Raw genomic sequence first — 12,783 nt, 5'->3', positions numbered from 1 at the left:
TACAGCATCGAACAATGAAGATTTTGTCATGTTCTGGGGGGCTTAAGACTTTTAAAATGTCGAATGCCATATACTTTTATGTTATGTACTAACACAATCAAGTACTGAGAAAAGTCATGTGCTGAAAATTTTGCATGTTATTTACACACACACACACACACACACACACACACACACATATATATATAGATATATATATATATATATATATATCTATATATATATATATATATATATATATATATATATATATATCTATATATATAATATATATATATATATATATATATATATATGGCTGCACAGTGGCGCAGTGGGTAGCGCTGTTGCCTTGCAGCAAGAAGGTCCTGGGTTCGAGTACACCCCTGGGTCCTTCTGCATGGAGTTTGCATGTTCTCCCTGTGCATGTGTGGGTTCTCTCTGGGTACTCCGGCTTCCTCCCACAGACCAAAAACATGACTGTTAGGTTAATTGGCTTCTCCAAATTGTCCTTAGGTGTGAGTGTGTGCGTGAATGGTTGTTTGTCCTGTTTGTCTCTGTGTTGCCCTGCGACAGACTGGCGACCTGTCCAGGTGTACCCCGCCTCTCGCCCAGTGAACGCTGGAGATAGGCACCAGCACCCCCCGCGACCCCATGAGGGATAAAGCGGTTCAGAAAATGGATGGAATGGATATATATATATATATACATAACATGCAAAATACTTCAGCACATGACTTTTTCAGTACTTGATAGTGTTAGTACATCCGCTGACGGTAAAATTACCTGTGAAACGTTTTCACACAGCCAGAAAACTGCTTGTTGTTGCAGCCAAATCCTAAGGGGTTCTGTGAGAGTAGGGAGTAGCAAGATGGCGACCAGTGACCAGTGTTTTTCGGGCCAATCAGCAATCCAGTGAATAAATAGTGATCAGTGGTAGACACGCACTGGTTTTCAATCTGCATCTCACCTGTAAAGAGTAATAATAAAGATGGTGAACTCAGTTGAGCCTGCGTCTGCTTTCTTCCTGGGTCTTTTCAAGTTTGACCAGCATTGATTTAAGGACAAAATCTTGACACTGATCATCAATTAGATAAATATCGATTATTCGATCCTCAATTTCCTAAAAATGAATTGTGAGATAATTGAGGACATTTAAATTACGTTATCGTCAATAAGTGATCATGAATAGGTTTTTTTGTCCAAGCTCTAGTTGCCCGGATGTTTGGACAAGCAGAGTACAACCTAGAATTATATCACTGATCAACAGAGGTGGGCGGATCGATCCTAGCATCGATACTATTGATACCAACGCTGGTATTGATATTAAACAATACTCGTTTAAAAAGATTGATACTTTTTATTCTCTCCTGCACTCACTGCAGAAGCTTAAAGGTATACTATGCAACCAGGGTTGATTTTCCAGCGAGGCTCCCCCCAGGGGGCGAAAGTAAAAGTGCACTGTCATAAAGATACTCAGCTGTTCTGGTTTCTCCGTCAAGCCAGGCACGGTTGTTTTGAGCTTAGCAGACAGGCGAACGCAACGATAAGTCGAAAAAACAGCAGTACAAACAATGACTAACACAGTGAAAGTATGAACATGCATACAGAGAGAGAGAAACCATTCCAATGTTACTTACAATCGCATCAGCAGAAACGCGAGGTCCGCGTCAACCTTGCAGCCTTCTCTTTCTTTTAGCTCTCGCCATTCGGAAAAAGCTTGCCCGATGTTCACCCGTGTACGACTCCTCTCTCTGTCCAGAGCCATTTTCCTCTTTCTTGCCTGCTCCAACATGGGCTTTCGCTGTTTTCTCGCTGGTTCCGCCATGATAACTGCACAAATATCGCCACTGCGCTAGCAACGAGCATGCCTTTCACTGGGGGCGTGTTGCAGTTCTCGCCGTAAAGCAAGACCGACTCTTGCGATGCACGAGACCGTGGGTGCGAACCGAGGGCTCCTGCAATTGCAAGTGCGGTATTTCCCCCACAGACCACCAGGGCAGCCGAGAAAACCTTTGTTTGACCTGAAATGACTCATTTAATCATCCAAAATGGTATGGAACACATTAATTAACTGAAAAATGTTGCATAGTATGCCTTTAAGTCTCCGTCTGTGCCCCAGCACTTGCTCCTCCCCCTCCCCTCTCGTCACCGTCTTGCACGGTCACGTGGCTCTGCAGTGCCAGCCAATCAGCACAAAGGCTCAGTGTGGCCCCGCCCACCCAGGTCTCTGCGCTGCTGCTCAGACCCAGAAAGAGAGACAGACAGCTGGAGCAATTAATCATGGAGGAGAGAAAAAGAAGCGCAGTTTGGCTATATTCTAATGAATATTTTATGTTAATGAAAAAACGGCAATCTGTATAGTTTGCAAAAAGGAAGTTGTATACAGTGGAAATACAACAGATTTATATAAGCACATGAAAAACCACGAGCAAGAGAATGCTGAGCTGCAAAAAGGGAGAGAGGAGACGAAACGTGGCTCCTTTCCTGGCCTTGTTGCTCCGCCTGGCTCCACTCATCCATCTGGAACAGATCCCGCCTAGCGTTTCAGAAGGCTGGGCCTTATCAAAAATCCTTGCATATGATTGGATAAGCCACTTGTCTGTCATCTTTATCGACAAGCTATTTGAATCACTCACACCGAAGCCAACCCGTGACGCTGTGAGAGCAATGCAGGAAAAAACAAAACTTGCCAAATCCGGTCGGGAGAAGGCCCAAAACATCGTTTCCACCAACAAAAGCCTTCAGAGCCGTTCTCTGATGTTCTTTTAATGAAACAATTAGGGCTGGGCAACTATTACAATTTTTAGTCGCGATTAATCGTATTATTTGCCCGATTAATCGCGATTAATCGCATTGTATGCGCAAACTCCAAGAATGAATTCAAAAGTAGTGTAAAGAGCACTTTTATTTTAATGTTCTGGTGCCATATGAACAAAAGTGTTGTAACATTTGTAGCACTTATCTTATTTTATACTGGATATTTTCAACCCATCTATTGAATTTAGTGCACTAGTTGATCTTTTCTTCATAAGAGAACAGCAAGCACTGCAGCCAAAATATGGCCTTTTTTGACCTGCTGTATATTAGCCAGTCCCTAAGCTTGATGTATCATGAAACTGTTGACCTTTTGGGTTTTGTGGTTTTTATTTTATTATTACAATTAAATAATAATAATAATAATAATAACAATAATGTTATCTTCAGTGTTTTTTCCGCTAATCGACCTCTTATATATTTCAATCCTTATGTAATTTTGTCTGTGTTGTGTGCACCTGCCTGTTGCTTTAATCCTATAAATTTCCCCATCGTGGGATAAAAAAAGGACTAGCTAATGTTATCTTATCTCAAATAACCCTTTTTAATATATGTACTGGGTTCTTTCAAGGTCTTAATTACATGTTATGTGTGGGCTCTAGTAACATATGATAGATAATATCTACTTTGAAAGTTAACATGAACTGCTGCTGAAGACGACCACTGATCTACCTGGATGTTCCATGGAGGACTGAAACGCCTCAGTCAGAGACGTCTGTGGGTCTGTCGGGGCAATGACAGAAGTTTCGTCTCCTCTCTCCGTTTCTGTGGCTCGACGTTTTCGTGTTTTTTCACGTGCTTAGATAAATTTGTTGTGTTTCCACTGAAATGAACCGGCTTTTTACACAACATACAGCTTGATTTCATTTACAGTATTAAAATAAAGCCAAACGGTGCTACTTCCCCTGTTCATGTTTTTCCGCTGCTGCGGTCTCTCTCAGCTGTTTGTGTGTTAAGTTTGTGTCAGAGCTTTAAGTTTGTGTGAGAGCTGAGTGGGCGGGCCAGGCTGAGCCTGCGTGCTGATTGGCTGGCGCCGCTGAGCCATGTACGACAGGGGAGGGGGAGCGGGAGAGTGCTGCCGTGAAGTGCTGACTGACACTGACTGAAAGCATGTGATAGTAACATGCGTTAATGCGCGATAAAATAAATATCGCCGTTAATAGTCTAATGAATTAACGCGAAATTAACGCGTTAACTTGCCCAGCCCTAGAAACAATATTAGGTAGATTGGACAACATGGAAGAAATAGCAGCATCAATGTTAACGCTTGCTTCCTCGATGCGAGCCGCCATTGCTTTCTGAATCAAAACAGTCTCTCACGGTCGCTTCTCTATACGTCACATCTGTGAAACTCCAGCCCTGCGTCCTGATTGGCTGGACAATAAAATTGGTTGAAGAAATCACTTTCTATGGAAGAGGTCCCAGATGGATGTGAGTGAAGCTAGGCGGAGCGTAATTCATCAGGTCCTCGTCAGGTTAGTTCATGTTAACTTAAAGAGCAGATATTATAAGTTACTGGAGCCCACTCACAACGTGTAATTAAGACTTTGGAAAAACCCAGTACATTTATTCCATAAAAAATAGTTAGCTAAGATAACATTAGATAATCCTTTATTTATCCCAACACGGAGAAATTTATAGAATTAAAGCAACAGGACAGTGCACACAACACAAACAAAATTACACAAGGATTGAAAGATATATCACAAGAGGTAATTCAGAAAAAAACACACTATGAACAGAACAATTTAACTCTACGGAATATTTACAAAACCATACAACTATGAAATGTATAGAGTCATGTAATTTGTAATGTAATTTTTATTTGGACGATGAAAAGACTTCCTCTCCATACATTCTTGGGATGCCAATAAGAGAGCTACCTCTTTTCCGGCACTAGACCTCAGTGTGTAAATCTCTTCCTGAGTGGTTAAGGTCATGGACTAGAAATCCATTGGGGTTTCCCTGCACAGGTTCGAATCCTGTCAATAACGGTGTTGTTCCTTTGCCAAAAAAAAGGCCAAAGTCTGCAAAAGTGTATTTCAAGGAATGTGCGTCTCATAAATGTTGCTATTTTGAGATTGCTTGTCTCCTTTCCTTATAAGTTGGAATATTACTTTAAATAATAAGGGGCTTGAGCACCTGCCCCTTTGCCCCTTGATGCCCAAAGTGCCCTTTTGTCAGTGTTTTTTTTTTTTATGTGTGTGTATGTGTGTTTGTGCATGTCCAAAATAATAATAATTTAGATCTACCGTGCCACGGTAACCGTGGCCGGTAGCATGATCCACATAACGTGCCTAGGGCTGGGTATCAATCAAAAATTTTCGATACCGGTACCAATACCGATACCTTTACTTCGATATCGGTTCCTAAACGATACTTTTTTCGATACCAGTTTTATAATATCAATTCTAAGAAAAAGAAAAGTACACAACATAATAAAGTACAAATCTTAAGTTTTATTTTTAGCTCAGTTTTTTCCATTCAAAGCACTTCTCTTACATAAAAAAAATATTTTCAGTGCAAAAGAACAGTTGTAAACAACAACAAGTCAGTGTCTAATGCTCACTGTTACATTCTGAGGACCTTTTTACTTAGCAGTTTTTTTTCAGAAAAATTAACATGTCTGCTTTCTCAGGAGACAAACAAGCACGCTCCTGGCTGATGGTGTCTCCAGCAGTAGAAAATGTACGCTCCGAGGGTGTGGATGATGCTTGCACACAGAGATACCTGGTTGCCAAGTTTGATAGCATTGGCATAGTGTCCCTCACATTCCACCACCAGGTCACTGCATTCACAGAGGTTAGGGTAGACGGTAGACCTCTGTACCGCTGGATCTCTTCTTGAATCTTCTCTGTGTCGCTAAAACTGTTTTCTTGTCTTATTTCAACTGCCATGTCCTCATCAGCAAATAGCTCCTCAAGGGCAGAGCTTTGGCTTTTTCTGGAAACAAAAATAAAAGAATAGATAACAATTTAATTTTTTTATGGAAAATGAAGTAATGTGGGGGAATGGGATGTCTTTGTATCGTTTTATTTTACCAGTAGTCCTACTGCAGCTCCACAGTCTTCATCAGAAGAGTTGTCATCGTGGTGACCAGCTGTCCCTTCAACCTCCTGCTTCATCTGCTGGGCCTAGAAAATAACAACTTTATTCTATCTTAAATATATTATAATGGGAGTCATATAAACACATCTACATTTGAAGAGGAATAAAAGTTATCAATGAGAAAAAACAAACACCTGTTGTGAGGTTCTACTCATGAGCTCCTCTTCTATTCTGGTCCACACTTCATCGCCTACTTTCATCTTGAATCTCGGGTCTAAGGCTGTGCCTTCCTCCAGGAACTGCCTGATTCTCTCATCCTGCAAGACAAAAGCATAGTATAGTAGTCATGATGTCTCTGAGTATAGTCTATCTAATGAAAACAACAAAAATTATGCAACATACTTGGTATCTTTTTGAGAGGTCACCCCAGATCTTTTCCTTGATAGTCTGTGTAAAGGAGGAGTCCTCATCAGTAACTGTTAAGTGATGCTGGAGCTTCCCCAAAATGGGCAGAATCTGGCCCAAAGTTGGACTCCTTTCAGCAGAGATGCAGATGGTTGAAGTATAGAGTATCTTCATAACTCTGACAAACTGTTCTGCTTTTCTAAAATCCTCATCAGAAAGTCTTTCCAGTCTAAAAGGAAATATACACATTGTTGTATTAGTTAGAGCAAAGCCCAGCAGATTGGTTTACTTTGATAAAGGAATAAGGTAATCCCACAGTCTATCCTCATCTACAACACCTGTCCTTCTCCATTGATTTTTTTAACCGAGGGTCCATGGAGGCTGCCTGGATTGCAGGAAACTGCTCCAGAAATCGCTCCACCATCAGGAACAGGCTGTTCCACCTGTTCTTCACATCTAAAATGACAGCATGTTCTGGAAGACCTATAGAAAGATGGTGTGTGTGGTTTACAAACAGGTTGTGTATTTGCTGTAATATTTCAATGATTGATCTAGCCATATAATTTTTAAACATAAGTTTAGTGTACTTTGATTTCTACTAACCGAGAAGACGCTGCTTCTCTTTAAGGATCGGTTTAGCCAAGCTGCACCGCTTTAACCACACCACTGTAGCTCGGATTCTTCCTGCCCACTTTGAGATGACTGGTATAGTGTATAGCTTTTGAGCAGCAATGTTTAGAGTATGAGCAAAACAGGCAATCTTTCTAATGTTCATTTTTTTCACTGCTACATCCATATTAGCTGCATTGTCTACAGTGATCGCAACAACTTTATCCTTTATATTGAATTCGTCAAGAATATCCCCTATCTCCTCGGCTATTACATTTCCTGTCTGTGATGTGTAGACTGCCCTGGTATGCAGGATTTTCTCCTTCATGGCCCCCTCTCTCACAAAGTGGACTGAAACAGTCAAGTAATGGTCTTGTGCCACACTGGTCCACCCATCCGCAGTCACAGCCACATCTCTGACGTCTTGCAATTCTTTCTTGACATTTTCCTTCTCTACTGCATACCATGCTGGTATAAGTGTATTTGACAGCATGTCTTTGCTGGGGGACTAGTATCTGGGGTTAAGGGCTGTTACCATCTCCCTAATTGACATTAAAAAAACACAAAACATCAACAATAACATGGCTGTGTTATTTTTGCTCAAAAACCATTATCTAGGCTAAGAGATAACGGCTAAACTGGTCAACAATATAACCTACAGCTTACTTACCTCCACCATGGAGCCTCCACTATAGAAAAAGGCAGCAAACCTTTAACAACAAAGTTTGTGACTGCCCTGTGACACTGATCTTGTTTTTCTTTTGGCATCTTTGCCTTTTCTGCAAGTGTGAATGGATTTACGCTGACTGGCTTTTTCCTCCTCACATCAGAGTCAGATGCTACTGTGAGGAGAATATAAAAATAGTGAAGATAAGGTTAGCTGTTTAACCAGCTAACGCAATGGATGGCATATTTTTACAAGCTTAGCATTAGCTGTTAATGTTAGCTCTTGATTTAGCTAGCTACACAGCAATAAAATTAAGCTACACGCTAACTCAGCACGATGCACGTTCTAAATTGCCGTAACGCTAATAAACGTAAACTTACCTGTTGAAATTCCAGACACTGTGTCGTCCTCTGTCATCTCTGATGAGGCGGAGTCCGGTGGTTGACATTTTTCACTTCGCTCCGGTTTAGCACTGTCCACGGGCTGCTGAGAGGAGGACGGCTGCGCTGGCTGCGGTCCGCTCTTCTTGCAGTCAAACACCGAGCAACTTTCCGCTCTTAAATTGATCCCGTGCACGATTAGGTGCTTCATCAAATTAGTCGTGTTGCCAGCTTTAGCAACAATGTGTTTTTTGCATATATTGCATTGCGCACTATTGGCATCAATCTTAATAAAGTGAAGCCACACTTTTGACCTGGGTGGCATTTTTAAACGGTTCGACGACGCTCGCAACCAGTTCACAACAGATACACGTGAACCCCGACTGTAGGCGTGACCACGTATGTATTTTTCCTGGGTGACGCAATCACGTTAAACGTCACAGCCAATCATCGAAACTTGGCACCGAAAGACGAGGCATGTTTTGATACTCTGTAAAACCGAAGCATTTCGGTCGGTACCATAAAAGAACCGAAGGTCGGTACCCAGCCCTAAACGTGCCTCACTCTTCCCTTCTTCTCTCGCAGCTCCGCGGCTGCTGCTGCTGCTGCCGCTATCTGACTGCCTGCCCCTTTAAATCAGCAGCACACGTGACTGAGCTCTGTGCTTTTTTTTTTTTTTTAAACTCCACTCTTATTGGTTGTACTGCTTTAAATCCCGCCTTCCCTCTTTCTGATTTCTAGCGCGTGTGTGCGTGCTTGTTTGCTTGGAGCGCAAGATTTAAATTTCGATTCATACAGGGATTCAGCCGTTACCACAATTAATACTAGACAACGAAACTAGTCCCAGTTAAGAAACTAAATATTATCACCACTAAAATAGGTGAAAGCCGCTGAGTGCAGTTCTGAAAAGAAGCAGGAGATACTGGAATTGTGGAACTTCAGAAATGTAAGTAACCAACGTTAGCATCTCAAAATAGCATCTAATTCTAAAGTATAGTGCATTCATCAGCAAAAATCTAATCTCTTTTATTAAACTAAATATTCTGTGCCAGGTAGGAGTTCTGAAGACTGCTGGGAAGATGGAAAAGCAAAGACTGAAGGAAATTAAACATTCAGATTCTTAGCCACAGCTGCCTGAAGAAGAAAAGGTGAGGGTTTCCCTTTTACCATATTTCGTTGTTATTGTTGCTTTCATTGATTGTAGACATAACTAGAATAAAGAAAAATAAAACTGAGGACCACCATTTACATTGGTTTTATTGTACAAAGATTTCCACACTGTCCATTGACAGTAAATGAGTACAAACCAGAGGCAGAGCTAGACATTCTCATCAGAGATTTAATCCACATCATTTTTCATCATTACGTGGGTAATTTGGTACACCAAAAAAGTAAAAATTATTTAATCTGTTGATGTGGTCGCAAAATTAATTTAATATAGGCCTTTACATATCTTAAAGTTTAATCTGCTGTTCTTTATTAGTCTTACTAGTATATACCAATAGTATATTAATATGTTCTCATTTCAATAATGAAATGGACAACCACTCATGTAACAGATCAGTCTTGGTGTCACCAAACTTACTAAAAGTACAGTATTGGGTCCCCCATGCTCCTTATGTATTAAGATTTACTGCACATTTAAACATCGACAACTCACTATTGTTTGGAAAATAATTAGTTGTCTGAGAGGATGTAGGTAAGGAGAAGCTGTTATCTAAACTTCAGATGTATGAGGTAAGAAATGTGTTTGGAATGTTAAGATAAATTACATAAAATGGGCTAAAGAGAGTAACTACAGCCCAGTTGTACATTTGTTGAAGTTTGAATTTAATATTTGAAATGCTGTCAGTGTCAATGACACTTCTACTTCCAGTGCATAGAAATACAATACATTTTATTTACAGTCCCTTGAATGTATAATTTTGCTGTGTTTTATGATGCTGACAGAGTATCTTTGATTAAAAAAAAAAGAATAAGGGTGGGGTTTATCTCTCCACATTTCTATATCTTCAAAAGAAAATACAGGATAAATCTAGACAACAGACATATTTTGAATATATTTGGTTTAATAGGCACGTTTTTATCTTCTGTCTCTGTTGCTGGGAAGTTCAAATGCAAACTTTTTCAAAGTGGGAAAAAGTCCCAATTTGACATTCATCAGATCTAGTGAAGCTTTAAAGATAAACAAACAGCATCTAGTGTGTGTCGTGCTTATAAAATTTGTGTAAATGTAGCAAATAATACTGCCTTTTCTTTTTTAGACAGGCAAAACGCATCCTGATGCTCAAATCAAGCATCAAAAAATAGGAGCATGCATATTGCGTAGGACCAATAGTGTCCCTACCAAAGTTCAAAATCAAACCTACACCCTTGATTCCATGTTACATTCTTTATAGTATGGGTTGGTACATTTCAGCCGGTTGTATAACAAGATATGTTTCTGTATCGTGTTTTAAATCCGTGCCCCATGTACTCTCTTTTAACTTTGAGTAACTGCCCCTCGAACGGTGTCTGCATGTCCCTGTTGTGTGGAGGATTGCTGGCCTGTCGGCTGATCACGGAGAAGAAATATGAAGTGACGATGAGCAGCGCAGCGGGGAAGAAACGTCTGATGGATGGATTTAAGATTGGCTCGACAAACATCATGGCTAAAGAACTGGTAAATGATGAACTGGTGGTCTCTTTTCTTGGACTCCCAGCTTATATCACCGACAAGGAGATACTGGAGAAGCTTCATGGTTGGGGAGTGTCTGCGGTGTCGGCGATCAGACGGCGGTTCTGGCCGGGAACAAAGGTGGCGGATGGAACCAGGTTTGCAAAAGTTAAGTTCACGGAAACGGTGCAGTCTCTGCCCTATTCTGTTAAGTTCATTACAGCTCTTGGGCCTGAATATTTTAGAGTCATCCATGACAGACAGGTCAAAGTTTGCAGAATATGCATTCAGCCTGGGCACATCCTCAGAGAATGTCCTGAGTTTTTTTGTCACTCCTGCGGAGTCCAGGGGCATTACGCGAGAGAATGCTCCGTTAAAAAGCAGAATAACAAGTGTCAAGTTTGTTTTAATAATCACAATGAATGTATTTGTAACAAAAGTGAGTCGGAAGATCAGGATCAGGGCTCTGTTCAGTCAAACACAGAGGATGAATATGTGAGTGAAGGTGAGATGGAGGAGGAGCTGGAGATGGGTGAGACAGGTGAAGAAGGAGAGGACAAACAGGTAGAAGTTCAGAAAATGAACTCGAGGCTGTTTACTGAGGCAACTGATGAAGGGGACTCTCAGGCGGACGTTCCGCCAGGTTATGCTTCGCAGAAAGACGGAGAGGAGGAGCGGGGAGGAGTCGCTGCTCCTCCTCCGAGAGTAGAAGCACAAAACCCCCCAGAATCTCAGTTTTTGTCCCCAAACCACCTGCCGTCTTTTCAGACTCCACTTAAAACCTTGCCACAGAAATTTAAATTAGTCCCGGACATGGAAACAGATCCTGGTCTTGACCTCTCGACCATTATAGAAACCAGAAAACGGCTTAATGCATTGAGTGGGAAAAGGCCGAAAAGGAAAACCAAGAAATGATTCATTTATTAAATTTTATATATCTCAACTTGTTGCTTCTCTCGCTTAATGCCCGTGGGCTCCGCAGAGAGGGAGAGAAGATTGAGGCTATAATTTATCAACGTAACTATGAGATATTTTGTTTACAAGAAACAAAATGGGATGACATGAAAGTAAGTAAAAATTTAAAAAAATGGAAAGGGGCAATGTATTCATCCATCTCTGTAAACTGTTCAGGGGGGGTGGCTGTCTTTTTTAAAGAAAATGTGGTGCAACATACTGCTTTAGTTTATAAAGATAATGATGGAAAATGAATTGTCATAGACTTTAGATATAATAATGTTAATTATAGATTGATCAATGTTCATGCACCTAATCTAGAAACACAAAGAAAGAGGTTTTTCAAAAACATAAGGAAGTAGATCACACATACTACCATATTAATAGGAGATTTTAATGTTGCACTAACCACTTCTGACATTTCAAACAATTGTGTCTTTTGTGAAGACTCTAGCAGAAATGAACTGTTTAAACTCATAAGAAATAATGGTTTTAGTTCCTTCTTTCTCTGGGTAACAAGAAACAGCACATTCAAGAAATAAAGACCAAGATATGGTACAACATTCTCATTTCCGTAATCATACAAGAACCAACATCCCACAAAAAATGGCTGCAAATGTTTCCTAACAAAATAGTTCAACAGATCTGGTCAAACCTACCTGCCAAGTTCAATTTACAACAAGCAAACAATACAGATTTTTTAATAAGACATAGGAGAGTTTTTACGGGCGTCATCCTGCACCAAATCAACAAAGAAAAGTTCGGCAGAGATTGCACCGTTTGTCTCTCGGACCCCGAGACGCTAGAGCACCTGTTCCTCCGCTGCCCTGGCCGAAATATCTTTTGGAAGAAGATTGGAGAAGTTATGGAAAGTTTGGAACCAGGAATCAGCAAAGAAGACAAAGAGTGGGAATGGATAAGACTGTTTGGAACAGTAAAGAAAAGACAGCATAGTTTTGAGCGGCACATCTTAAGTAATATGATCCTTTCCATTGCAAGACACTCAATATACGTTTGCAGAAACTATAAACTTTTTGAAAACAAAGCATTGGACTGCTGGAAACTGTTTTTTGGACTTTTTCAGAAACATAGCAAAACACTCAAAAGCTTCGATAATCAACTTTCTCAGGATGTATTTGAACTGCTCGGGAAATGCAAATTTTTTCAAGACTGGACAATTTAAAAAGGGAGGGGTAAAAAAGGGAAAAGGGGAAATATGGATTTGATGGACTGGAGTGCAAAAACATTTTTTTTTTCCTCTACAAATG

General features: G+C 40.6%; 1 protein-coding gene across 1 annotated transcript; it reads right to left on the bottom strand.

Moving 5' to 3' along the window:
- Positions 1 to 5,715: 5,715 nt before the first annotated feature.
- Positions 5,716 to 7,899, bottom strand: LOC105925117 (zinc finger BED domain-containing protein RICESLEEPER 1). The gene is made up of 6 exons (XM_036127706.1): positions 6,853 to 7,899; positions 6,588 to 6,732; positions 6,247 to 6,478; positions 6,039 to 6,161; positions 5,838 to 5,930; positions 5,716 to 5,739 (listed from the first exon to the last, which is right to left on the bottom strand). Exons 1-6 carry the CDS (start codon positions 7,349 to 7,351, stop codon positions 5,716 to 5,718), a joined length of 1,116 nt encoding a protein of 371 aa, XP_035983599.1. The 5' UTR covers positions 7,352 to 7,899.
- Positions 7,900 to 12,783: the final 4,884 nt, after the last annotated feature.

This window comes from Fundulus heteroclitus, chromosome 23 (assembly GCF_011125445.2).
Source record: "Fundulus heteroclitus isolate FHET01 chromosome 23, MU-UCD_Fhet_4.1, whole genome shotgun sequence".
NCBI lineage: Eukaryota > Metazoa > Chordata > Actinopteri > Cyprinodontiformes > Fundulidae > Fundulus > Fundulus heteroclitus.
Note: the sequence above shows the minus strand (reverse complement) of the source record. Positions and strands in the feature narration are given on the sequence as shown.